This window comes from Ailuropoda melanoleuca, chromosome 7 (assembly GCF_002007445.2).
Source record: "Ailuropoda melanoleuca isolate Jingjing chromosome 7, ASM200744v2, whole genome shotgun sequence".
NCBI lineage: Eukaryota > Metazoa > Chordata > Mammalia > Carnivora > Ursidae > Ailuropoda > Ailuropoda melanoleuca.
The window spans coordinates 26,908,799-26,936,646 of NC_048224.1; the positions used below are offsets into that span (position 1 = coordinate 26,908,799).

At 50.6% G+C, this 27,848-nt stretch overlaps 1 protein-coding gene across 4 annotated transcripts in view; it reads right to left on the reverse strand.

The window, feature by feature from the left end:
• Window positions 1–9,940: 9,940 nt before the first annotated feature.
• FBXO10 (F-box protein 10) overlaps window positions 9,941–27,848 on the reverse strand; it is a 51,379-nt gene continuing 33,471 nt past the window's right edge. For all 4 annotated transcript variants that reach the window (XM_034664132.1, XM_034664130.1, XM_002914942.4 and 1 more), the window contains 8 exons: window positions 26,968–27,117; window positions 24,479–24,615; window positions 20,270–20,340; window positions 18,347–18,499; window positions 17,101–17,370; window positions 15,067–15,380; window positions 13,803–13,984; window positions 9,941–11,781 (listed from right to left, as the gene is read on the reverse strand). In XM_034664132.1, coding sequence (XP_034520023.1) covers window positions 11,607–11,781; window positions 13,803–13,984; window positions 15,067–15,380; window positions 17,101–17,370; window positions 18,347–18,499; window positions 20,270–20,340; window positions 24,479–24,615; window positions 26,968–27,117 — 1,452 coding nt within the window. In that variant the 3' untranslated portion in view covers window positions 9,941–11,606. The remainder of the gene's footprint in view (window positions 11,782–13,802; window positions 13,985–15,066; window positions 15,381–17,100; window positions 17,371–18,346; window positions 18,500–20,269; window positions 20,341–24,478; window positions 24,616–26,967; window positions 27,118–27,848) is intronic.

Sequence of the window (27,848 nt, forward strand, 5' to 3'; positions counted from 1 at the left end):
CAAATCCGACTGCTGCTGACCACATTGTACTGTTTTCTGCCATTTGTTGCTTTAGTCATTCAGAAATTGTAGTACCTTCTGTTTGCATGACGTATGTTCAGTGTGAGGAGAAAATGTATTTGGGTTTATCGGGGGGTAGAGCATATGTTCAGAAATAACAAGCCAGCCGGGGATAATTATGTGAGAATCATCTCTAGTAAAAGGTTGTGAAAGCCTGGAGAGGGTGGGCAGCATGTGTTATGAAGGAGGGCATCATGGAAGACTTCATGGAGGAGGTAGCATTGGAGTGAGTCTCACAAGGAGGCAGGGTTTTGTCATGGGGAGTTTGGGGGTGGGTAAAGGACATCGTGGGCAGAAGTGGGAAGAAGATAAAGGCATGGCAGGGGCTCTCAGTGCATTTTGTTGGGACCAGGGGTTATTTGAAGGTGATTAGAAGGAAATGAGGCTATTCAAGTAGGTCATTGCCAAAAGGAGGAGGGTCTTCAAACACCCACTTAAGAATTTGTTCTTTATCCTGAAGGCAATTTGGAGCCATTGAAGGGTTTTGAATGAGGGAAGGCATGAAGAGCTGTGCTTTTAGTAAAATTTATCTCCATCAGAGTATGAGGTAGACTAAGGTAGGGGAGGTGGGGAGGCTTTGTTTTTTTGTAACTGTTTTGCAGCAGTATGTTGATACATTGAACCATCATCTTAATGTTTAATTAGGAGGTAATTGCTTTTCTTATGGTGGTCATTGGATTTTGAAATAAGCTTCCAGGGCCTAGATTATTACCCAGGGGAACGCAGTTCTAATTTCATAATGAGGAATCCAAGAAAATAGAAATTGCTTAACAGAAGGGCTTTAAAAGGAAACTTCCGGAACTAACTCCTTCCTTTCTTGTTTTTCTTTCTTTTCTAACATTTTCTTTCAAACAGAAGTATTTGTATTCATGTTCCTCAGTAATGACCTGGTGATGTCAGGTCACATAAAATCTAAACAGCTAGCTTGGCTCTTGCTTCTTCCTCCCCCTCCTCCAAAGCTGTTTTCCCTCTCAGTCGTGGGCTGAGTGTGGTGGCTCCAGTGGGAATAGTTGTAGCAAACTGGGATGTCAGGAAGTTACAGACGTGCCGGGACTTCTAGTATCTGTCGTACAGAGAAGACTGTTGCTGTTGATTATTTTCAGTAGGGCTGTGTTTCCGGGGCCCGTGCTTTAGCTGGCTGGCATTTCCATCATTCAGCCGGTATTTACCGAGCATCTATTAAGCACTGAAGGATCACGGGGACTCAGGCCCCCGAGGCCCTGCTCGCAGGAATCTTCTATTCCAACAGGGGATATACGTAAATAGTCGAATATAGTTTTGAAAGAGGGAAACTATGGACAAGCGGACAAGCCACAGAGGGAAGAGCATACAGGCAGTGACAGTGACACGAGCAAAGGCGCAGTGGCAAGAGCAGAAAGGAAGAGGGTCCACGGGGCTGGAACTCCCTGGAAGGTGGAGCGCAGGGAGACAAAGGACAGACAGCAAAGAGGCTGGAGAGCTGAGTGCGGCTGAACGGGGGGCCTTGAAGGGCTATAAAAAGCACAAATCTGTGAAAATAGTAGCTACCATTTACAGAATCCTTGTCACCAGGCACTGTTCTAAGCGGTTTCCATGCATTAACTCAGTCCTCACAGCAAGCTTGTGAGGCAGATACTGTTGTTGTCCACATTGTACCACTGGGGAAACTGAGGCACCAAGGGGTTAAGGAAACCAATAGTCACAGATCTAGTAAGTGACAGAGCAGTGATATGAGCCCAGGAGGCCTGGCTCCAGAGTCTGAACCACAGAGCCTAATCAATTATGCTAGAAGTTACGGGGTGACATCATAGGTTTGATACAGCGTCAGATTTGCAGCTTAGAAAAATGACTGTGGGGCACCTGGGTGGCTCAGTTAGTTAAGCAGCCGGCTCTTGGTTTCATCTCGGGTTGGGAGCTGAGGGTCCTGGGATCGAGCCCCGAGTCTGGCTCCCCGCTTAGTGGGGAATCTGCCCGAGGATTCTCTCTCTCCTTCTCTCTTGCCACTCCCCCGGTCCATGCTCTCTCTCTCTCAAATAAATAAATCTTAAAGAAAAAGAGATTGTAGTGTGGTGCAGACATGTCTTGGCAGGACAGCAAGACTGAAGCAGGGAGAGCGGGTGCTGCATGACCCACGTCAGACCCACGTAGGAGCCCGAACGTGTGTGATGGCAGCAGAGGCGGAAGAAGTGGAAATGCGGGAGGTGGTCGGGGGTCACAGCAGCAGGGGCTGGAGAGTGGTTGGGTTCGGAGGGAGGGTACAACGGCTCTCAGACCAACACCCCCCGGGTTCCCGGCTGGGGGAGTGGGGTGTTCCTGGTGCTCCTCATGGTGCCTCAGATGTGCCCCAGGTTGGGCAGGTTCGTGTCTGTCCCTGGAGAGCCCTGCAGACCTCTGAGCTCTGCCAGACGGAGCATGGAGTCCGAGGTGCAGGCCTTTGACTGCTTCCAGGTCTGCAGGCGGGAGCGGAGGGAGTGGAAGGGGAAGGGACAGGGCTGCTGGTGGCCCCTGTGCCATTCCCCTGGGAGCCTGTGTTCTGTCCTGGGAGTTTGATTCTCAGAGACAATCTCTCTGATCCTAAGACAGGTGTCATTGTGCCCCAACAGTAATGGGATTTAAAAAGAAGTGAGTCAAGTTCACTGCCCGTACCCAGCATCCGGCAGATCAGAGTTGTTGTTTTGTATCTCCTGCCTGTCTCTGCCCAGCGTCCCTTCACAGCTGTGCCCAGAACGTAGATACGGCTTTATCGCCTATGGTTTACACCTTAGAATGCTTCCTTAGGGCTGATCTCTGGTTGCTGGGCCCTGTGGTGTCAGTGACCTACCTCTGTGCCGAGGTGGCGTTTACTGACCATCGTTAGCACCGCTGCGAACGGCTGCCATCCCCTAACAGCTGACGCGATTCCCTGCGTGGTTTGCTCTAAAGGGGGCAATTGTGCAGGAGGGAGAAGAGGTTTCTGGGCAGAATGCTTAATTAGGGCTTAATTAAGCCAGCCAGAGTGGCCTGTTGGTTGGAACCCTTGCACCTGGCGCTCTTGGCTGTCTGACAGCCGTCAGCCGTTCCCAAGGCCCAGGCGGCGATGGGAGGACACATGCCGTCCCGCTGGCTGGCAGGAGCCGTTTCGTGGGCTGCCCAGAGCATTTTAGACGTCCCTGTCTTGTGGGCCTCACACCCTGCCTTGTTCTGGCCAAAGTTATTTATCTAGGTGTCTCATGGGCTCTGTCACACCGGGGACTGTCTGATGAACCGGTCTCCTCCACCACGGCCAGTACCAGGCTCAGCCGCAAGAGGTGCTGGGTGAGTAGAAGGAAAGGCATTGATTTGGGACCCTTCCCTTGAGTGGAGATGGTGCAGATCCTTCAGGCTGGAGTCTGAAGACCCAGGGGCTAGACTTGAACCATGCAGAGACTGGGGCCCCCAGTCCCCAGCCAGTGCCGGCTCTCTGGGAGGATGAGGACTTTCAGGGAGGACTGGAGACCTGTGTGGCCAGGACAGAGCCTGATGTCTCAGGTCGTGGAGGCTGGAGCTCTGTGCAGCGGGTGGGGCTCAGCTCCGGAAGCCGTTCTGTTTTTGGGCTGCCCTTGTCGTGGTTACTGTGTGTCGGCTGATGGATTTGGGGATCCCGCCTTCCTTGGAGCAGCTGTGGGAGCCCTCGGTCTGAATTTCCCAGGCAGTGCACTTGCTGTGGGTTTTGTTTTTGGGGCCTGTGCTATCAAACATGCCCAGAAGCCACTGAAAGTTAGTTGGCGTGTAAGCACATTTGATGACTCAGTGGGTAGTAGAAAACAAGTCTGGGCTTTGAGTTGAGGTTCTGCCGTTTTGTTAATTACATCCCGGTGGCTGTCCAGAGATTTTTTCTTAAACAGAGGAGGACATTTGCAAAACCAAGAAGTCTATGGGGAGGGAAAGAACTTCATCTGAATGTCAAGGGCACGAAGGACCGTGGGATCTGATGGCGTCTGAGTGGGAAAGGCCCTCCATGGCTTCGAGGCCGCCCCGGGTCCTCTGTGGCTGTGCAGCAGAGGGCAGCAGGGGCTTGTTATCACCAGAGTCCCAAAGGCCACGTCCGTGGCCCCTTTCAGCGTGGACCTTTTGGTTGTCTTGGCCGTGTTTGGCATGGGATGCTCACATGTCCTTTTGGTAAAATATATAGGCATAAACTTTACCTTTAAAAAACCATTTAAGAATCCGTTCACAGTGTTGTGCCACCATTACCACTATGTTCCTGAGATTTCTCATCACCCTGAAAGGAAACCCTGTACCCATGAAACAGAAACACCCTATTCCCTTCTCCCCTGAGTCCCTGGCAGCCAGTCATCTGTGTTGTTTCTCCATGGACTTACCTAGAGATTTCATGTAAATGGAATCACACATGTGCGGCTGTGTGCGGCTTCCACTTAGCATAAGCGTTTGAGTACGTGACAGCACACCTGACCCTTGCACAACTAGGGAGTTAGGAGTGCCCACACTCTGTGCAGTCAAAAATCCAACACCTCCCAAACTTCTCATAGCCTACTGTTGACTCGAAGCCCAAACAGGCGATTAACACATATGTTGTATGTTCTATGTGTTATGTAGTGTACTCTTACAATAAAGTAAGCCAGAGAAAGAAAAAATGTTATCAAGAAACTCATATAAAGTACATTTACAATACTGCACTCTATTTATTGAAAAAACCACGTATGAGTGGACCTGTGCAGCTCAAAACCATGTTGTTCAAGGCTCAACTGTACGTATGCAGGAATCTAATTTGCACCTAAAACCCTAGCAGCAAGGGAGTCTGGCAATCAGTGTCAGCTCTCCAGCCTCTAGTTATGGGAAGGTCCCCCTAGGAGACCCAAGTGGATGCTGGCTGTCACCCAACCTTACCTGCCACCTGGGCGACTGGGAAGTCAGTGTCTGGAGGGCGCTGTGGGAGCAGGAGCGAGACCTGGAGAGACGGGTATGGGGCCAGCGCTCGGAGTTAGAGCTTCAGGGTGCTTCTGAGGCAGTGGGAGAGGCCGAGGTCTGTGGTCCTCAGCACTGGGGAGCCAGGACCAGGGCAGGAGGGAAGAGAAAATTCAGTTCTCTCTGAACATGCGACGGGAGGAAGTTCACACAGCAGCTGGGCCCACTGTGAAGGAAGACGTGGTGGAAGTGAGTCTTGGGGTGACTCATTTGGGACAGGTCGTCCTGGTATTTCTTACGCTCTGGGATGCGGTTAGCAGGCTGCTTCTGAGCTGAGGGCATGCCTACCGTGCATGTTTTCCAGGCTCTGCTCGGGTGTGTCTCCTTTGCGTCTGGTCCTGGGTAGGGGCATCAATACATCCTTTGTCTCCCTCCAACAGAGGTGTGAGCAGGAAATCGAAATATCTCATTTTCTTTTAAGCTGGAATGAAAATCAAGTATGTGACTCTGCATCGGAAGAATGTCCGGATCTGTGTCTGGGAAGAGAACTCCTGGTGGGCCCAGAGGGTAGAATGTGTTTCCATGAATGCTTTTAGATTCTGATGGGTATGACACTGTGAGACTGAAGTTCCAGGCGTGGTGGCATCACAGCCTGTGAGCAGGACTCTGAACCACCTCTGTGCAGATGCGGATGCGGCCTGTCTTCAGGGCTCACACGGACGCGTGGGACTGACGGGCAGACGTCTAGGACGGCAAATTAATCCTTGCGTTGGCCTTCGTACAGGTGCACCTTGCCAAATGCGGGGCGTGCATTCTCAGGGGTCGACTGAAAAGCACATTTCTGCACATCAAGCGGTTTGTGATCCATCTGAGTAAGTCTTATGTGAGAGAACCTAGCCCGGTGTCTGACGTATAAGCAGTCGGTGTCTGTTGAATGAGCCCCAGTACGTGAACTGCACCTTCTTTCCACGGCCGAGGAGTTACGCAATCAACACTGTGGAACAATGGAATCGTACTAGGTTTTATTTCTAGCTCTAAACAAACCACTTATTTACTAATACATTCACAGAGGATACCTTGATCCCACGAAGTTTTTTGCCATAATGTCTCCTGATGTCCTTTTTGAAGAAAGGGAGACTGCGGGCTAGATGCTTGTACCTGTAGTGAGATTTGGAGTTTGTGGAATCCTTTCAACTTCTGGGTGGTTAGCAGAATGAAGTCTGTTCCCTGGAGGGAAGTCTCTGCCTGTGGCCCTGACCCACTGGACGCTGTTAACAGTGATGAGGTCGAAGAAGTTATATTTAACAGCTTACAGGGGACCGTGACCTGGAAACAGCTAATTAGATAAAATTCTTTAGAGTGTCCCCTTTTAAAAGCTTTTATTTTTACATCAAGTCCTAATTAGAAAGCAGTTGCAAGAATGGTACAAAGAACTGTACCAGATTCTCCCACTGTTGGTGTGCTGTCCCATTTATTATTTGCTTTATACATTGAGGTATTTCTTTTTGAGCCATTTGAGAAAATTTGAGAATAGCATCGTACCCTTCCACCTGTCAGAACAGCAGTGTGTGTGTCTTAAGAACAAGGACTTTCTCTTCCACGACCACAGCACGTTCATCGATAGCAGAACAGGATAGTGACACCATACTAGCCACTCGCGTCTGGCCGCTGTCCATCTTCAAGTCTTGCCCATCACACTGCTCTGCTCTTCATCGTCTCTGAAACAGTTCCTTGGCCTTTGCTTTCTTTTTTTTTTTTTTTTTAAGATTTTTTATTTTACTTATGTGACAGAGAGACAGCCAGCGAGAGAGGGAACACAAGCAGGGGGAGTGGGAGAGGAAGAAGCAGGCTCCCAGCCGAGGAGCCTGACGTGGGACTCGATCCCGGAACGCCGGGATCACGCCCTGAGCCGAAGGCAGTCGCTTTAACGACTGCGCTACCCAGGCGCCCCTGGCCTTTGCTTTCTTGACCTGGATGTTTCGAAGAGTGAGGTCAGTTATGTGTGGGCTGTCCCGCAAGTTTCCTTGCATTTAGATTCAGGATGTATGTTTTTGGCAGGAAAATCAGACCCGATACTGTGTTCCAAGGGCATGGTGTCCCGGTAGAGGCCACGTGATGTTTGTCCTGTACTTGTGAGGTTAACTGTTGTTGTTACCGTCATGAAGTCACCATGAGTTTTAGCCTCAACTGAGGATTCTTGGTGAATCAATTACCAAGATGGCTGCAAAATGATTTTCTAACCTTATCATTTCTTATACAGAGGGAGCCCTCTTTTCTCTCCTGTTTTTTTTTTTTAAAGATTTTATTTATTTATTTGACAGAGATAGAGACAGCCAGCGAGAGAGGGAACACAAGCAGAGGGAGTGGGAGAGGAAGAAGCAGGCTCATAGCAGAAGAGCCTGATGTGGGGCTCGATCCGGCAACGCCGGGATCACGCCCTGAGCCGAAGGCAGACGCTCAACCGCTGTGCCACCCAGGCGCCCCTCTCTCCTGTTAAAATAGTTTTCCTTCAATTGGTGATCAGGGTAGACTTGTAGATTCTCATTTTATTCTATGAACTTTGGAACTATTATTTTGATGTTCGGATTGTACCACATTTGGCCAATCTTAGTTCCTACAAACTAGCTTCTGTATCCCCATCATTTTAAGGGTGTTTCCTTTCTGGCCCAAGATATTCCGGCCCTCTTGTGCTTTTCCTGCGCTAGCCCTGGGATCAGCCTTTGATCCAAGGAGCCCAAAGAGATGACATGAACGATGGGCCCAAACCAGGAAGTGAAGCACCATTGACAATTAGACAGACGGGATCTTTTAGCCGTGCTCAGGCAAAAACAGTGTTCCAAGCAGTTGTTGACAGCTGTGTTAGGAGTTGCTCAGACCGCACCAGGAGGGCCATGCCGGGCTCAACTTCACTTAAAAAGGATGCTAATCACGGTGAATTGGTACTGGAGCCCCACGGCCATAAAAGCACGATGCAAAATTCTGGACAAGGGAGAAAGAGCTAATGGGATGAGCGTGTTCAATTTGGGAGAAACTGCTTAGGGCTGGCCCATCAGGTCCCGCGGGAGCTTACCATGAGGAGAGGAGGCTTTCTCTGTGTTGTTGGAAGGAATGGGCCCCAGGCTGCAGAGGACTGGGTAGGATCGTGTGCTGTTCGAAGATACAATGCTGGCTGGTGTCTGGTCTGGCCACACCATGTCCACCATTCCCTGTACTCAGGACCTCCTCTGGACACCAGGACAGTGGCCTCAACAGGATTTGGAGACCCCGATGAAGTTGTGTTGGCCTTTGTTGTCCTTGTACACACTCATCAGTAGGCATCGATGTTTGGGCCTGACTGGACAGCAGGAACGCCCCAGTTTAAGCTGCTTGGGTGGGGCTCGCCTGTTGTGCGCTGTCCCAGGGTTAAGCCTTCACCTGTGACAGCCCAGTGGAGGGGAGCCCTTACTACTGCAGTCTGAAAGCAAGTGACTCAAGGAAACACAGTACCCTTGGAGAATCCTAGCTTCAGATCTATGATTGCTACCCAGAGAGCTGGGAGATCCTTCCTGAGATGCAGGTCAGGACTCCTCCACTCTGCTTCGGGCTCTCCCAGTCACAGCCAGACCACCGGAGTGGGTCTCGAGCAATGACCAGGGTGGTGAGATGGTCTGCAAAGTGGCATGTACAAGAGGAGGCCAGGAGGGGGGCGATCCCCACAGGTATACGGCTGCTGTCTGCAAATCTCCGGAGGGTTGTCACACAGGGAAGACTTGTCCTTCGGACGCTCCACAAGGTAGAGATGCTGGGAGTGGGGTTGGGTTTATTTCTTCATCCATCCATCTACCCATGCAACCGACACTTAGTGAGTCTTGGTCTGTGCTGGGCATAGAGGATCAATAGGGCCTGATTTCACAGGGCATGGGGTTCTATGAAGTGATAATGAAGTAAGATCCTCAGGTATGGGTAGGATTTAGCCTGGGAGATAGATTTTGCCTCACTTGAGGAGAAAAATATCAGAACAAGTTCTCTTGGGCAGGTGTGGCCTGCTAGCCCTGCCCACTCATGCAGGCTGCTGCAGGGCAGGCCCCCCCCACCCCAAAAAGCAAGGATGGGTGTCCCATCGCCAAGTCACTTGGCAGGAGATGGGCACCGTGTGTGTCTCTGCTGTTCCTTTTTCTGCTGCCAAAGCTTTAGGCAACAGCCCTACCCACCCCTCTCCTGCCACAAGCTCTGAACATTCGACAGTGAACTTTCACCTGCTGGGCCTTAACAAGCATCACCATTCAGAGCCTCAATCCTTCTGTAAAAAATAGGGCAATGACCTCACCAAGTCAGTATTTGGCACGCTGTTGATGGAACAGACGACCATTTTAGTGTATCAAAATACATGAGGTTTCGCCGGTTAGGATAAACGGCAGTAGCGTATTTCCCCCAGATGTTTGGTTTTCACAAAAGTTTAGTTGCTTGTGGCATTATATTTTCATTTTAATCGTTTTATATGTGTATTAGAAAGTATTAACTTTGCATTTAATAGTGACGTAAACATTTCTTTTTAGTACAGCAATTCTGACAGAAGTACCACACAGAGACAGGGAAACGTGGGGCGGGGGAGGGTAATACGGGAAGTCTGTATTACCTAGCTGCTCACTTGTTCTGTAAATCTAAAACTCTTCTAAAAATAATTTAAAAAGAGGATTTGAAGAAAAATATTAAGTACTACCTTTCTCCTCAGGTGTCATGCAGATACAGGAAAAACGAGTTCATGATCTCAGAACGTTCTGCACACTGCGAAGTCCTCTCCTCAGGTACTGTTAGCCCACAGCTGCGGGGGGGACGGGGGCTGCAATACGATCCCTGACGCGGCCATCCAGACCCTGGGGCCCAGAAGTATGGGAATGAGCTGAATGGCCGTGACAGTCTAGGCATCGGTCTCCTTCAGCTGTAGGAGCAGCGCCTCGGGAAGGCCGAGCAGATGCCCGCACCCAGCCGCCCGGGAACTCTAGCATGTACCCAGACCAAGGAAGGTCCCCCGAGAAGGCTTCTTTTAAAATATAGAACTTTATTTTGGTTGCAGAGATTTTCATAAGCATTTGGTTCACAGAAAAGTCATTACAAAATAACAAAGGCAGCATTTTGTACAGCAACTCACATTGGGGCCACCAGAGAAGTGCAAAGGACAGTGCTGGGGACGGGAGGGGCTAGTGCTCCTGTGCCCACAGTCCTGAGGGGGAAGCCAGTGCTCCTGGCTCCCTCCAGCCACCCCCTCCACCCTGCCCAGGAGAGCAGCACCGAGGGCCTGGCAGAACCAGCCTGGGAAGCCACTGGCAAGGTGCACAACAGCGACCCCAGCAGGCTGGTGAAGACCCCGCATGAAAGGCCGAGTGGGAGGGGGGTTGTTCCGGCTGAGCCAATCCTGCATTCAGCCCCCGTCCTCAAGCAGGTGGGATCTGAGCCCACCTGGCTCTGGAACCTTGACACATTCACAGTACAGTTCAGTACAGCCCTTTGGGAGGCCTTCCTCCCCTCAGGCTACTAACCCTATCCCAACCCTGGGCTCAGAACTGGGGACAGACTGGGAGAACTGGTCCTACCCTCCGGGAGCTCACAGGCAGGTGAGTGGGACAGGGATGGACCTAGAAAACGCAAAAGCAAGGCAGAAAGTGCTCAGTACCTGAGAGGGGCAGCAGAACCTCAGAGGGGGAAGAGCATGGTCACTGCAGGGAGGGAGCTCTGTGGAGAAGGCAGTGTCTCAGCTAAACCTCAAAGACTAGGTGGGATGTGACATGTGCAGATGGCGAGAAGGGCATGCCAAGAGGGCAGAGCATGGGCCAAGGCACAGAATGGGGAACCGTGGTAGGGTTAGTAAAGGCAGGCAGTTATCCATGACAGAACATGGATACAGACGAGGGGCCCTGGGCACCTTCATCTCCACCTGTCTGGTGCCCAGGAGGGGCGGCTGGTGGGGGTGTGCGCAGGACCTGAACCCTTGCGCGGCAGGCCCCGAGCCAGCATCCTCCTGAATTTGGGAGCTCCCTGCGGGCAGAGTGGAGCCTCGAGCATCCCTGCCCTGTCCTGCCCTGCCCCGCACCTGGGCTGCTCAAAGGAGGCCTGGGTTTTCAGCTTGCCTTTCCAGAGAGGCTCCCTGCCCCCCTCACAGTCCACGTTCAAGTTGAAGGGAACCCAACTCAACTCCTCCAGCCTCTGCAGATAGCTGTGAGGGTGTGGCTGTGTCCCTGCAGGGATCGAGGCAGGCCCGGGAAAGGGGAAAATTCTGGGGCCGTCTCTTTCCACCTCACTAGAATCACTTCCTCCCTCAGGAGTCAATCTGCTTTTCCCTGACTAGAGTCTGGGTTTGGTGTGTGTAAAACACTTCCCTGTCATTCACACAGAAAGACCTAATCAAAGCTTTAGTATCAATTTTTCCCAACTCTCCATAACCTCTCTAAGAGCTTGAGTGATAGGAAGCCCACCAATCTGTTTATTAATCCCCAGGAAGCCTGGAAGCCTGTTTTCTCTGGGGTACAGTGAGTAGGAGGACCAAGAGGGTCTGCCTAGAGCCCCTCAGATGCTGCTGCTTCCATCCTAACATTGCCTTGACCTCCTAGCTTGGCCGAACACCCCTCAGAGCCTGAGCGCAGGGTATGGGGTTGCTGCTCCCGGAGTCCGGACAGCCCTCCAGCCGCCCCACTCCGAGGCTCCCATCCTTACAGAATGGTGCAGAAGACGCTGCGGTTGCTGTGGTAACCACCTTCCACACGGGCTGTGATCCTAGTCGCCATGGCTGTCACCTTCTGCCCACTGTGGGCTGCAGAGGGGCCTCGGAGAGAGCTTTCCAGGTGAGGCCGTGCCGGTGGGTTCACCAGGCGCCACGTATCAGACCTGGAGGTGCAAAATGACAGCCCATGAACTGAAGCATTTGCTGAATGCCCCGCATGATCTCACCTTTGGTTCAGGATCACTGGATCCAGGTATCGGTTTTGCCTCCAAGTCCATGAAAGCTCAAGGTGGTGGGACAGGGTGAAGTTAAGGGACAAAAGTCCTGCATTCTAGTTCCAGCTACACTTGTAATTCTGCACGTAACCGTGGACCAGTTCCCCCTAGAAGCCTCAATTTCCCCATCTCTGTAAGGATCTGGAGAACATCAGTGACTTTTTCTTCTCTTTCATCCCCCCCCAACCCTAGTGTACGACATGCATGTATATAGAAGCATTATTCATAATCACCCCAAATTAGAAAGTTACACACCCCTTCAGCCGATGAACAGATAAGCAGTGTGGTACACATCCCTATTATGGAATGCCACCCGGCAACAAAAAGAATGAGTGACATGTGACACCACGGGCAAATCTCAGGTACACGGACGGGGCTGAGAGAAGTGAGACTGGAAAGACTACACACTGCAGGATTTCTTTTTTTATATGACATTCTGGAAACTGCAAATCTACAGAGGACAGAAGTTGGTGAGTTTTCAATCCCTCAGGTTCTTCTGGAGATTATGAAGGGTCAGGGAAAGCCTTGGTCAGGGCTTTCTGTCATTTGAGTTATAAGGAACCAGCTATTAACAACAAATCCTAAATCGCTTAAGCAGTGACAGTGTCTTCTGTGCATTTTTATGATGATTACATTACGAGTAGAACTGTAAAGGTGTGGCTAGGCGGAAGCTGGCTGCTGTAGGATGAGCGAGAAACCTGGAGGTATGTTCAAAGAATTGCCGGCATGTGAGTTTGGCAGCAGAGAGCGAGCCTGGAAAGGAAAATTAGGACCCCACGGTGCACGGTGGATAATGCCAGGCTGACAGGTCTGCGCTTTCTGTACCCTGGGGTCTCCAAAGGGGCAGGAGGAGGCAGACCCCAGGGAGTCCACAATATGATCTGCTGGGATGTAGGCAAGAAAAGATTAGAATTTCTATTTTTTTATACTTTATAAGTTATGAATATACAGAACATACATGAGTTCTCCTCAAAAACTATTTTTACTGACAGTGTGTATAATTAAAAAAAGGAACAGAGAAAAAGGGCTGCATCAGAGGCTTCTGACCGTGGACGTGACAGGACCAGAGCTGATTCAGACAGATGAATCTGGCAGGAGGCATAGGACAGCCTGCAGGGGTGGGGCCGGGACACGAGGCAGGAGGCTGCCGCCACAGGACAGGGCTATTGGCGGTGCAGGAGTGATGGCAACGGCCGTGCGATCATGGCCTTTGTAACCATAGAGCAGAGCAGCAAGCAAGCAGAACAGAGGCCACCCCTAGACAAGTGCACAGCAGCCCGGCAACGGGGCCACAGGTCAGGGTGAGGGGTGCCGAGATGTGAACAGGGGTGATGGCGGTTGGAAGAGGAGGGGTCGGAATTGAGAGGACCTAGTAACTGACTGAACTCTGATGTTAGGGAGAAGGTGGTCGCAGAGGTTTTGCTGCCAGAACGGAGTGCAGGGAGGGTGAGGTCACTGAAATGGGGGCCAGGGGAGGACAGGGAGTTTGGGGCAGAAGCGTGAAGCCGCTGCTGTCCACAGAGGCAGAGGTATTAAAGCAAGTGGCCGCAGCGGCGATAGCAGTTAACATTTTGGGAAGACCAGGCTGCTGGGTCCCAGGACCTGGTTTTACCTCGAACTGGTGCCACAATGCAGACCTCAGTAACTGGATTGTAGTAAGGCTCCAGGTGGCGGGTAACTTGCCCGAGGTTCCACAGCCAGTGACTGGCAGAGCTGAGATCTGCAACCTCACACCCCGGACTCTCAAAGCCCGTTCCCTCCCAGGGAGGCGGGCACAGGGCCTCGGCACCGGCCTGTCACTAAGTCCAGGCACAGGCCTGAAGAGCTGGCAGGACCGCGGGGAGGCTGGCTTCTCCAGTGACCTCACTGTGCTGCTGGAAGGTTGGTGTAGGCAGACTGCACACACTTACTTTTTCTTGAACACCAAGAACTTGTTGTTTTGCAGGATACATTCTCGGTTGTTGGAGATCTGCTGAAAGATGGTTTTGCTGGTCTTGCCCTGAAAGATGATGTTCTCCTGCACCAGGGCCTTGGCGCGGCCCCGCACTGCAATGCCGTAGGCCCGGAACGAATGGATCCGGTTCTTTATTACCTGGGAGAGACCGTCAGAGCTTGTCATACCTCAGGGACTCCTGGACTGGGGGGGGGGCAGGTAAGGGGAACAGCAGTTACAAAATGGAGGGGAAAAAGCATGCTCGGTAGGGCAGCATTGTGGCATGGGAAATCAGGGAAGGGAGATCAAGATTAGGTGGGGAGAACCAGGGAAGGCTTCCAGAAGGGGATGATGGGTAAGCTATAGGAGCTTACCAGGTACAGAGCGGGGGACGGCTGTTCCAGGAAGAAGGAACAGCATGCAAAGGCCTAGCAGAGAGGGGAGGCTGTACCAGAGGCAAGGACCAGGCAACTTGACTTAGGCAACAGTGTCCCCCCCACCCCCTGCTTCCACAGTATTCAGATGTAGAGCCAAGGAATTCTTTACTCCTTGCCTAAGTCACTACCCCTGAAGCTGCAGAGCCAAAGAAAAGGCTTTGGGATGGTAATTGCACAAGTGCAGGGACTGGGTCGGTGGAGCTCAACACTGAAACCCCAGCACCCAGTGCAGAGCTCTGCAGACAAAGGGAGCGCAGAGCTCACTTCTGGCGGAGACACATAGGCAGAGGAGTAGATGCAAAACACTGTGGGAAGTGTTCTGTGAGGTGGGTGTAGGTATAAGCACCCCTGGTGTCCAGAAAAGGGGTACCTGAGACAGCCTGGGGAGTTGGGGGAGGCTTCCTGAAGAAAGTGACAGTCCAGCTGCAGGACTGAGGCAGAGAAAGAGGAGAAGGGTATGCTGGGTATATAGGGAATTGTGTGCACAGAGGTCCGCCTCATTAAGCACCTACTGCATACCAGGTCCCGTGGGAGACTGTTCTGTTAGCAGGAGGGCTGAAAGAGCCCTGAGCTTGACCTGGAAACCACAACGATACACCCGTGGCACCCCCACCCTGGCTCCCTGCAGGTAACTCCTGTCCCTCTCAGGGCTCAGTTCGTGTGCCCCCTCCCGTGGGACGCCCCAGCTGGGTTTGGGCAGGAGGAATGATGTCCCTTGTGGGGCTTCTGAGTGGACAGAGTACGAGGGCTGTCCCAGGGCTGAGCCCTGTGCTGGCACCACGTGTCACACACGCACACACACACCTTCGTGTCGGACCTGGGCAAGAGCTGCAGCCCGCTGCCCCGGTTGCCAATGATATCATTTTCGATGACGATGGTGCTGTCGCCCTTGGTGATGATGCCATGGCCTCTGTTGTCATAGATACCATTGCCACGGAGCTCCACCTTGCACTGGGCCTCGACCTTGACCCCACTCTGGCGGTTGCAGGAGATGCTGTTGTTGGCCACGCGGGTGAGCTGGCTGCTCTGGGCTACAGTGATGCCTCTGTCCCCATTAGCGTGGATCACATTGGTGATGACGTGCAGGGCCTCGCTGCTCTGGACGTACAGGCCTGAGGCTATGGGTGGAGGGGTTGGGGAGCAGGGTCAGCCCTGACAACACCAGTCAGGAAAACCTCCATGGCATTGTGTACCCGAGAGAGGTGGGGAAGAAGCAGCCACACTCAGAACCAGCCCTTGAGGGTTACATCTTTCAAGACAGATGACAAACCGAGCAGGAGAAAACCCAGGAACATCAAGGAAACTCTGTTCCTTCTGAACTAAGTGCTCAGTAAACAGGGAAAGGTGAGGCAAGACTCCTTGGGCTCAGTGGCTCCTGCGACCCAGGCTCTCTTCCTGTGCTTGCATGCCTCCCGTGTCGCCATCCCGCTGCTATGCGCACCTCTTGTGACGGGGCACTCACTACCTGTACGGCTGCCCACTCCACCTCCACACAGAGCTACCTGCTGGACAGTTGCTCTGTTTTTCTTCCTGGGCTGAGCTGGAATCTGCCTCCTTATTGTTTTGGGACATTTTCTTCACAAGGGAAATTCTGTAATTTTTGAATAGAAAAATTTATAAGCTAAATATCTAAAATGTGTTAGAAATTTTGGAAAGAAAATAGTGTTTGGGGTTGTATATACTTAGAGACACTATATGATTGACTTTAGAAAAAAAATTGTAAAACTCAGCAGGCTTGGAGCCACATGACTTGATCAGGAAGAGAGAGTGTGGGGCAGGGGGATCTGGGGGTGAAGAGGAGGGGACTCCCCAGGGGTGACATCTGCCCACCACAAGAGCAAGAGGCACTGGCTGGGCGGGAGGAGGCTGTGCAGATGTCAACAGGGTCACATGGGAGCCATGAGTCTGCAAGTTCCAACCCCTTGGTGCCACCTGCCTGCTGCTTCTCCTGGCCTGGTGGGGAAGAGCAAATATAAATCAAGGATCTGTGAATTTGTGTGGCTTTGCTTGTCCTACAGACAGCAGGGCCACACGGAGAAAACCCTGAACTCGTTTTCTGTTGGCTCCCTCTCCCGCTGCCCTCTGCTATTCCCAGGGCAAGAGCTCGCCAGTGCCCAGGAGCCTCCTTTTAAGAAGACTGCCTCCCTCAGCCCACCACAGTGGTCCTGATGATCAGCCAGGTTTGGTAGCCCGGAGGTTAGCTCAAGTCTGTACATTTTTGGTTTTTTCCCCTCAATTCAGTAAACACCGAATGTCTATCAGTTTTTATCCAGTTTAAGATAACTTGTGGATTTGAAACACACTTACTTGTATAAGAAAGAAAAATTGCCAATTAAACCATGGTATGCCATCAACTGCAAATGCATCATGTCCTTAGATGTTAAAATGTGGATAATGCGTCTCAGAATGGATTAGAAACGTGTGTGCCGGGTGTGGGATTTGGTGGGGCCCGGGTTCTGACAGGAGTGGGGTTTGGTTCCTTGTCTCACATTCATAGCCTATCAGAGTTAATGAAATAGCCACAGAAACAGATCCCGTCCCAGGCCCCCCAGTAAGTGCCAGGGGGGTGACAGGGTAAGGACAGAGGGCACATTCACAGTCGGATTTGAACTTTAAGTTGTTTGGGATGTGTGGACGGGGGAAAAGGAATTTCAGGCAAGACAAACAGCATGAGCTAGGCAGGGCTGGGGGCAGGAAAGAATGGATTTAATTTAAGTTCTGGGAAGATGATGTCCAGAGGTCTGGGCTATTGGGTGAGCGGCTGAAAGAAGTGGCCAACCAAGTGAGAAGGGTGCCTAAGACAGTGTGAGCACAGAAGGCTCTGGAGGAGACACTTACCTCCATTGTGATTAATACTGTTGGACTCAACAAGAGCTATGGTGACGGGCCGGCGCAGCGGGTCGTCGTCCTTCTCCAGCTCGGTCTCCCAAAGGATGGCATCTCCGTCCTCGCTAAAGTTCTCCTGGGCCCCATGACCTCCAGGGAACTCCCCAGAACCATCCTTCTGGCTAAACACTGCCACTCCATACAGGCCATTGTAGCTGACATGGTTGCTGGTGACATGGGGCAGGCTGGACGACATCATCCACACACCACAGCCCTTATTAGCTGGGACAGAGAAAGGAGCTGGTCACGGACACTGAGCAACAGGTGAGGCAGTACCTGGTGTCTCCCCAAGAGGGCAAGCAAAGATGGCACTGGCCTGGGAGACAGAGACCCTGGTATGCTAACGGCCTCGGACAAGTCACTGTATGGCCGGAGGCTTCTCCTTCATGCGTAAGGGGTAATAATCAGGTCAGACTCACAACCAGGATCATTCCATAGAGTGTAAAAGTGCTCTGAGAACTGTGAAGGCCACACTTCCAGGTCAGAAGCGCACAAGCCCAGAGGGACAGCACCAAAGGGTCCTCAGAGTTCATCCAGCCCAACCCCATCCTGCAGAGAGATGGAGGTGGCCTCTGTCTGAGTCCCAGCCCTACCACTTCCTAGCTGTGTGACCCTGAGCAGGTTACTAAACCTGTGTCTCAGTTTGCTCATCTTTAAAATGGGGTTAATAACCATATCTACCTCAGAAGGCAGTCCGAGGACTGAATGTGATCATGCATATAAAGCACTTAGCAAAGAACACGTTAGCTATTATCATTATTATTACAGATGCAGTCCAGAGAGTAAGGCTTTGCTCAAAGTCACAGCATGAGTGAGAACAGTTTCCTTTCTAGGGGTATCCTAGTTCTCCCATTAGATTTCTAGTTCTTTGGATCAGGGTATGAGTTAGATGCCCACGTGTCAGAGCCTGAATGGCCCTGTCCTTACACAACTCCCGCCTTCCGCTACTTTAAATGGGGATGAAGCCTTCTGCTTTGCTGATCCTGTGCGTTACAAGGTGATTTAGGAGAGGCTTCTGTATTCTGAGAGGCCCATGTGGCTGTGGCCTGAGACTGACGCTGTTCTTCAGGGCGTCTTTGAGGCCCAGGGACAGGCAGTGACTTTCTCAGGACCCACCAGCGATAGATGGAACCTGGGCTTCCTGCCTCCCTGGCTGGGCTGGACCCCAGACCCCTTCCCGCAGGAATGTGCACCTCACCATAGATGGTGTTTCCTTCTATCAGCCCTTTGCCTTCATCCCCCACGACCACGCCGTCTGAGTAGCCAAAGCAGATGAGGTTGCTTCTGAGGACCGGGACTCCCCCACGGCGGATGTCCACACCTCCCCACTGATTCTCACGGATGACATTTTCTACGAAGAGACAGAAGAGAGGGTTACGACCCAAGGGCTACCCACACAGGCCATGAAGACTGGGGCGGCTGACAGAAAGGACCTTCTGGACCAGGACGGCCAGGCTGCCCCCTGTTAGCAGTCAGCACCCCAAATCTTGCCTGGTGTTTGACTTTTTAGGGACCTGAGTGCTGTTGGCTTTCCTCAAGGGCAAGGTTTGTATCTATCTTGTGTTCTCTTATATCTCTAGGATCCACTGCATCCAGTGGCCTTCATTCAGGACCAATGGCTAAGAATGAACTGGCTTTAGAGTCCCTAGACCAAGACCAGGCAGGGTTGCCTGTCCTGGGGGCTGGTTCTGGGAGGGCTGAAGCAGAATCCAGCCATTTCCCCCACCAGCCTGGGGAGGCACAAGCTGGTCCTTGTCAGCCTCAGCCCTGGACTGACCACAGCCTTCCTCTCTCTCATCTACCACCTCGCTGGGAGTGGGCCGAAGAGTCACAAGTCAGGGGGGTTTGTGCTGAGACCTTGATGCCCCCGGCACTATGGCCGGGGACTCTCAGGCTCTTGGGACTAGAGTGCAATAGCTCAGGAGACCCTGTGTGACTGGTCCCTTCCTGCCTGTGACCCCAGCCCGCCCCTTGCCCCTCTTCACCATACCCAGTCACACCCTGCTCCCCAAGCATGCTGTGTTCCCTGCATGGAATTCTGGTTCTCTTCCCAGGCTTTGTCCTGTCACTCAGGTGTGGCTTACATGTCACCTTCTCAGAAAGGCCTGCCCTGACCACACAATCTTAAATACCCACACAGTCCCTCTATCACCTTATTTTAATTCCAGTAAATTATATTATATACAGTTTAAACATTATATATTTACATATAAAATATATCAAATATGTATGAATATATTTACGTAAATATATAATAAAGTTAATAATACATAATTATTTAATCTCTAGGGCACTTATCACCCAGATACGTTTCTTTTGTGTGTTTATGTGTGTGTGTGCTTTTATTTGTTTTCCCCTCCTAAAATGTCCCCGACAGCAGGAGCCCAAGGGCGGCTGTTTCACAGATCTGTTTTGTTCACTGTTGTATCCCCAGCTCCTGCACACAGCGTGTGCTCAGTAAATGTCTGATGGATAAAGGACATCTGGGTTTAGTCACAGGGATTCACTGGGTCAATCCCTTATGTCCCAGGTATGGCTATGCTCTGTGCTGAGGCTACACTCACGTACCATATAGACTTGATCCTGGACTTAGAGAATGTGCTATCTTACAGCAGAGGAGACTGACCGTACACAGATCACTAAGAAAGTAGGATGTCCTGCAGAGCACACCTGCTGAGTACAGTGAGTCTGTGTGCACAATGGGAGGTCAGGGCAGGCTTCCCTGAGGAAAGGACATTTAGGCTGAGACCAGAAGGATGGGCAGGAGTTGGCCAGGCAGGGGGGAAATGGGGATGGACTTCCAGAGCAGGCAAAAGCCCGTACAAAAGAGAGGAATTCAGTCTGTGTGCCATAAATGTTTCTGACAGTGTTACGTGAGCCATCGAGTGAGATCCTGTAAGCAGTGGGCCTGGCAAGGAGTAGACAGACACTTCCTCCCAGTCAGGCCCTCCTTGTGACAAGCAGGGCCAGTGCATGGGGCCGGCGTCCCAGAGTGCTAGCCCACTATTCAGAGGCGGCCAGTCTGTCAAGGTGAAGGACTGGCTGGGGGGGAAGGCCAGGGATGTTGTCTTGGCTGCTGGCTGCTCGACTGGCCATGGCTCTAGGCAGTTCCCACTCCTACCTGTGATGAGGCCTTTGCCGTTCTCGTTCACTGCTATGCCAGCTGCACGGCCCTTGAAAATGTGGTTCCCGCTAAAATGCAAGAAGAGAGTAAGACCAGACCGATGTCGTGCGTCAAAACCAATGCCTGCCCAAGGTGACCTCTTTCTTTTGTGGCCTTCCCCAGATGACTCAAGCCCACAGGGGCATAAAGCATTTTCTGAAGTCCTAAAAGCCAGGTATTTAAAAATCGTCAGTTATCCTGGAGACAACTTGATCCAGAACTAAACCTACAACTATGCCGTACGAGCACAACGATATCCACGCTTCTGTGGCCTCTCTTGACTGTCGCTCACATACAAACACGGTTTGAAACGCAGGTCATCTTGGTGCACAGGCGACAAGTCTGGGTAGCGTCAAGAATTCCTAGGAGACTGTGTTAAGCTTATTTGGGCATGATTTGTGTCCAAAGCCTGAATCAGATTCTCTGCCTGTAATGAGCCCACAACCATCAGTTTGTATCCAACAGCTACTCTTTACCTTTTCTGTTAACCACCTATCCACTGAATGACAACATAAAATAATGATATGCCTTAAAAGAAGAAAAGCAGGCTTTTAAAAAGGGGGTTTTAAGAATACTGGGGGGCGCCTGCGTGGCACAGCGGTTAAGCGTGTGCCTTCGGCTCAGGGCGTGATCCCGGCGTTCTGGGATCGAGCCCCACGTCAGGCTCCTCCGCCATGAGCCTGCTTCTTCCTCTCCCATTCCCCCTGCTTGTGTTCCCTCTCTCGCTGGCTGTCTCTATCTCTGTCAAATAAAAAAAAAAAAAAAAAAAAGAATACTGGAAAATGTGGAAAAAAAATATCAGACAATGTATAACCAACATGAAACCTCATGGGCTGGGTTAGCCACATAAGGAAGATACAGGAAAACACACTCCTGCACAGAGAAACACACACAGTCCTCACTACCATGGAAAAGCCTTGCGAATGAAAAACCTGAGCATGCTGAAGGACATGCATTGCTTTCCAGTCTCCACAACTTGGTTTCCTGCCTGTTAAAACAAGGCCAGTCACGCCCGGACGTTAGCACAATTGGGTTATCCCTGGAAGATACATTTGCTGTTTGTTATTTTTACTAACAGGAATGTTATGACCTCCTTTATTCCTGGAAGGGTACCTGCCTCCTGTCTTAGAGGCAACTCTCCTAATTTCCATCATGTGGCTGAGGGATTTAGGTCCAAATCTTTATCTGGCTCTTTAGAGCCTAACACAGGGCCTGGCACCCCACAGAACGTCACTGAGTGGGCTTTGGCTAAGTTTTCCATTTCTTAGGAAATGGCTAAGTTTTCAATTTCTTAGGGCAGGGTCCGAATGCTTTATGCCCTTCGGGAAAAAAAACAGCAAATTATGCTGGTGCTGGGGAAGCCAAATGTCAACTGCACCCACACCATGCATTTGAGTTGAACAAATGAAATCCTTGGTGAAAAACATCCCTATTTTTGCCCTTAGATCTGAGGAGTGTGCTCTGATCTGGTTACAGCTCAATCAACAGATGGTTACTGTGGGTTTTTAGAATTCATGGTCAAAGACAGTCCCTGGGCTAAGGCACGCTTCATCCATATTTCTGCGAGCTGTGCCATAGCAGCAAATGCATGGCTACTGTGTTTTCAATATAAATCTCACGTATGTCCAGAAAGAACCCACGGCCACTTGGAAAAACATGTATGTGTGTGCACAAGGGAGGGCAAAGTAAAGATAGAAGAGGTATCAGAAAACATTTAGGGAAAGGGGGCAGATGATTGTTCCAAGAACCAAGGGTGGGATGTTAACTGCGGATGAGCCTTTCTGAGCCCTGTGCTTCCTTGCAGCCAAAGCAAAAAGAGAAACACAAAAGGTTATAAAACTCTCACTGGCAAAGAAAACTGCTGTGGTTTGCCTTATCCAGGCCACTTCAGGGATCTCAAAACTAATTCTGTACCCTCCCCAGATCCCTACCTTCCATCACAAAGAAACATAAAGGGAAAAAGTACAATGTATTCTCTCAAAGAGATTCTGTTGTGTTTTTTTTTTTAAGATTTTATTTTTAAGTAATCTCTACACCAAGTGTGGGTCTGCAACTCACAGCCCCGAGATGAAGAGGCACACACTCCACCAACTGAGCCAGCCAGGCGCCCCTCAAAGAGACGCTGTTTTAAAAACCAAGACACTGATGCGACTGTAACAGTCCTTGCTCAAAACTCTTCAACTGTTGCCGCACCCACAAGGTCGAGCCCGACTTCCCAGATTAGTGTATGGCTGCCGCAACAAATAACCACAAACGTAGCGCCTTAATTAGAGCAACGCAAACTCAGTACCTTCTTGTTTAGGAGGTCAGAAGTTCACAATGGGTCCTACAGGGCTAAATCAAGCTGTCAGCAGACTTGTGTTCCTTCCAGAAGGTCTAGGGGGAATCCATTTCTTGTCTTTTCCAGCTTCTAGAGGCCGCCCAGATTTCTTGGCCTCTGGCCTCATCACTCTGACCTCTGCTTCTGTTGTCACATTTCCTCCTCCCAACTCATTGTCCTGCTTCCCTCCACGGATCCTTGGGATCACACTGGGCCTGCCTGGCCCCATTTCAAGGTTCTTCATGAACACATCAGCAACGTCTCTTCTACCATGTATGAACACATGTTCACAGGCTCCGAGGATTAGGAAACGGATGTATTTAGAGAGCCATTATTCTGCACATCCTACTCGCTATCTGAGGTTCTGTGTTCCAGCCGCACCCTGCTTTGCAAGCTGATCTACTGAACCCCTGGGCATCTCATGGCAGACACACAGTTGTTACCATTTTTCCAGGACACACCCTGAATTTCACTGCCCTTGGGCCCAGAATACCATCTCCCCAGCCACACAATCCTACTTACCCTTTAAGCATGACTCCATGTCAGCTCCCCTCATGCCCCTCCCTAACCCGCTCAGCGGGGCTCGTGGCTGGCTCCTTCGGCACTTACACGAAGGCCTACTGAAGCACTCGTTCTGGTGAGGTTTCCCTCATGGTTATTTGTGTGTCTGTCTCCAGCATGAGACTGTCAATTCTATGGAACAGAAACTGTTCCTACACACTTTTTATATCACTGTCCCCTTACATAGAGAATAAACATTTAGATGTCTGTTAAAGGAATAACACACATACAAACACATACTCTTTAATAATGCAGAAGACTGAAAAAGAGCTCTGGGACCACTAACTGTTTTCAGTAAGCTGCCGGTACCAGTAGTGAAAAATAGATGCCTAATAGTAATAGGACTGGTTCAAAGAATAATAGAATATCAATGGAATAACAATGGAATGTTCTGAAACTTTCCAAAACTGATGAAGGCCATGCAATAACATGGAAGAATGTGTATGGAATGATCAAGGGGAAAAAACACTTCAGAATATATTTGCTGCGCGTCTGTGCCAGTTATTTTCCTAAAGCGAGACCTAACAACTCGTGTCAGACATATTCTCAAGCCACACTGGACTGTTAGCTAAGCCCTGAATCTGGTCTCTGTTGCCTGTGCTCATGTGGTTTCCTTTAGTAGGAAAGTCCACTCCCCATCTCTGTGACGGTTCACGTCCTACCCATATTTCTGAGTCCAACTCTCAAGCCCCCTTGGAAATGAGGCCGTCCCACATCCCCTTAGTCTCGAGAATGATTCCCTTCTTTGGTGCCACCTCGATAGCATCTGTCACAGTCTGCCGCATTCGAGCTGGGATGGCAGCTCCCCGGTGCCCCAGTGCCCCTGTCCCCTTGCACCTACAGCTCGGCCCGCTAGTCTGTCACGGCATGCTTTTGTGCTGAGGCCAGATCTTAACAGAGCATCCCAGGTAGCTGCTTTCAACCAAACAGACTGGTCAGGTGAGTTAAAACCTTTATGCCATCTCTATCTTAGAGCATGTTCTCCATGCTAGAGGAAGCTCCGGGGTGAGTGCCCCTGTTTACCTTCATTATCATTATCAGAAGCGCTCAGTAATGTCTGCTGAATAGAATGGCTATACCTCGAACTGGAAGGGAATGCAAACAAAAGCACTTGTGTTACTACGGTGGGAGCAGGATGGAGTCTGGTCTTTCCTTGTTTTGCTATACAGTTGTGTTAGTAAACAAAAATGTTTTCAAATGGAGGAAAGCCAGGGTGTAGGAAAGAGAGAGATCAGAGAAGAAAGAAGGGACCCTGCGTGAGGATGGTCTGGGTACAGCATACATACCTCACAACTGGATTTCCATGGTACAGGATATAAATGCCAGCTTCCTTATTCGAAAAGATTTGATTGTTCCGGATGATGCCTTTCCCATTGCCAAGGACGACAATGCCAGAACGAAGGCCGTGGTGGATCTGGTTACACTGCAAGGGAACGTGAGACAGCACAGAAAACAGATCAGACCAGCCAGCAAGAAGCAGAGTGCTCAGTCGCTGCCCCACCGCAGGGCCAGGGTGAGCACAGTGGAGAAAACATCGCCACTGAAGACCCCGAGCTAGCATACGACCACGTGACTGGACTGCGCTGCTGCCCCACTCTGCACGCACGGCTGAATCCAGAGAGAGGAGCCTGCACCACCCAGCCTCTTGCTCTCCACCCGCAAGGCATGCCTCTGAAAGCTGCTGAGCCTCCAGAGCCCTCCCCCCATCCCCCAGCTGGGCCACACCACCCAGGGGCCAGCGAGCTCACCTCTCAGGGAACGGCAGCCCCCACCACAGGACAATGTTGGCCACGCACAGTCCCAAGCGGGCCACCTTCCAGGAACGGGGAAGCCGTTCGGCTCCTATTCCTCACTTCCCATTCAGGGAGGGCCTGTTGAAAGGTGAGGCTCGGGGGAGCCTGATTGGTCCATGGGGCATGAGATCACAGAACGCGTATGTGCTACAAAGACCCTTAGATTTATTTCGAATATCTCTTTGTACAAACGGGGAAGTAGGCCCAGGGTCATACAGTGTGTGGCAGAGCCAGGTCTGAAACTTAGTTTTCGTGTTTCCCAGTTACCTGCTTTTGAACAGTGACAAAATTTTTAGATCATAATAAATGATAATAAAATTCTTTCACTCTGTTAATTTACAGCCTAAATACATTCCTGTGCTTAAACCAGGAAGTTAGCAGCTTCTCTTCCAAAACGATTTCACAAAAACAAAGTTCTAGCTTGCTTGAAAACGTTCCACACTGTAAGCTCTCCTATTCTTATTCACTTTCCAGATTTTCTACTGAAGGATTTGGCAGACTCACCCGGGGAACCACTACCTAACAGAAATCCCTCACAAGTTGAAAAGCTGAGAGAGAGAGAAGCGTAAGCAGTGGCATTTCCATCCCCCGCCCCCTTTCACGAAGCCAGGACAGAAACATAACGCCCCCTTCCCCCTCCACCTGCTAAACTGGGCTGTCCCCTGTCCCCGGGAAGGCAAACTCCTCTCATCTAACAACAGTGGCAATCATTTCCTCAGCTAAGGCTGCGCATCACATGCCAGCTGCCTGGCAGAAACGCAGTGAGAGGAGGGGCTGAAAGAGGACACTGGCTAGGCATGTCTTTTCAAATATACTTAGCAACTTTCCTTCATCTGCTTTTGTAAGGGCAGTCTAATATAATGGGTCAAGGACATCAGCCCTGAGTCAGACTGCCTGTCAGCTGTCATTAGTTGTAGATTTGGGGCAACATCCTTAGTCTCTTTGTGCCTCAATGTCTTCATCTATAAAATGGGGATAATAATTCTACCACACAGGGTTGTGAAAAGATTAAACCATAAATAGGTAGATATATACTCTCAGGGAAGCCCAGAGTAGAAAAGGGGGCTGTTCCCTCATGTCACTGGTCCCATACTCAACCATCTTTTTTTTTTTTTTTTAAAGATTTTATTTATTTGACAGAGACAGCCAGTGAGAGAGGGAACACAAGCAGGGGGAGTGGGAGAGGAAGAAGCAGGCTCCCAGTGGAGGAACCTGCTGTGGGGCTCGATCCCAGAACGCTGGGATCACGCCCTGAGCCGAAGGCAGACGCTTAACGACTGTGCCACCCAGGCGCCCCTCCATACTCTACCATCTTAAGTGGCTTTCACATTGGTGTAAAATCAAACTCACATGACTTCACAATATCCATGAAACAAATAATCTTCAGAACTAAATATCTTAAATGTCCTTTTTATAGTGAAGAATGCTCTAACCTGGTGCTTTACTTTTGATCAAGGTAACTTGTAGGGCAGATATATCTTTATTCTTATCAAACTCAAAACCAACCAGAGCCTATCAGGGCTGAGGAAGTATTCTGTGAAATTTCCCTGTCCATCCAGTCCTGTTTCTTACTGACAAGGAGACTGCAGGGAGGTGACATATTCAAAGCCACTCCTAATACATGAAGAAAGGAGGAGGCACAGAGTCGTAAGGACACACAGAGAAAAGGGCAGGAACCACTTGCAAACAGGAAGCAATATAAATTCAAGATGGCGGGGCACCTGGGTGGCTCAGTCAGTCAAGTGCCTGCCTTTGGCTCATGATCCTGGATTCCTGGCGTCAAGCCCCTCATTGGGCTCCCTGCTCAGCGGGGAGTCTGCTTCTCCCTCTGACCCTCCCCCTCTTGTGCTCTCTCTCAAATAAATAAAATCTTTAAAAACAAATAAATTAACTCAAGATGGCAACATTTGTTTAAATAATCTCAGAAAAGGTCTGAGAACCAAGAGCCACTCTGAAAAGAGCATGAAGACAGAGAGAAGTACCAGTATGAGTGGGTTGGACTTTTTCCGGATGTCTACGCCTGCCTCCGCATTGTGGTAAATGTTGTTGCCAGCGATCAAGCCTCCGCCCTCCAAGCGAAGAAAGATGCCTGACGCTCTGCAGCGGTGAATGTCATTCCTGAGCATGACAATCTAGGCAGAAAAGAGAAAGCCATTTGTTTTCTTGTCACAGGTTTTTTAAAAAAACCACTTGGGGAACCACTTGAGTCTTTTTCTTACCATCTGCTATTCCATCCGCAGGCAAGAACCACCCCTCCCCACCTTGTGTGCTCCCAGGAGCAAAGCAAGCTCCGTGCCCTGCCTGGCTTTGCCCCGCAGGCTCCTTACCAACCGCAGTGGTTTTTTTAAAATAAAACCTGGACTGAAGCTTGGCCCTGTGCCCCGTATTCACAACTTGCGAGCAGAATAACTGGATGATGGGATAGAAGGGACCCTCAGGGGCGCCTGGGTGGCACAGCGGTTAAGCGTCTGCCTTCGGCTCAGGGCGTGATCCCGGCGTTGTGGGATCGAGCCCCACATCAGGCTCCTCTGCTATGAGCCTGCTTCTTCCTCTCCCACTCCCCCTGCTTGTGTTCCCTCTCTCGCTGGCTGTCTCTATCTCTGTCGAATAAATAAATAAAATCTTAAAAAAAAAAAAAAGAAGGGCCCCTCAGAGAAGGGCCCCTCAGAGAAGATGGGATTTGGTGGTCTTCAAACTCTATGTGGACTGGGGTTACACGAAGATCTCCCCAGGTTTCAAGGGCACAGCTACAATGAATGGAATCAAGTTCCCACATGTGCCTTTGCTAAAATTCACCTGCTTGAGAAAGTACCTGAGAATAACCTCCCACCTTCTCTTTCACTTCGTAAGACAAAGTCCTATT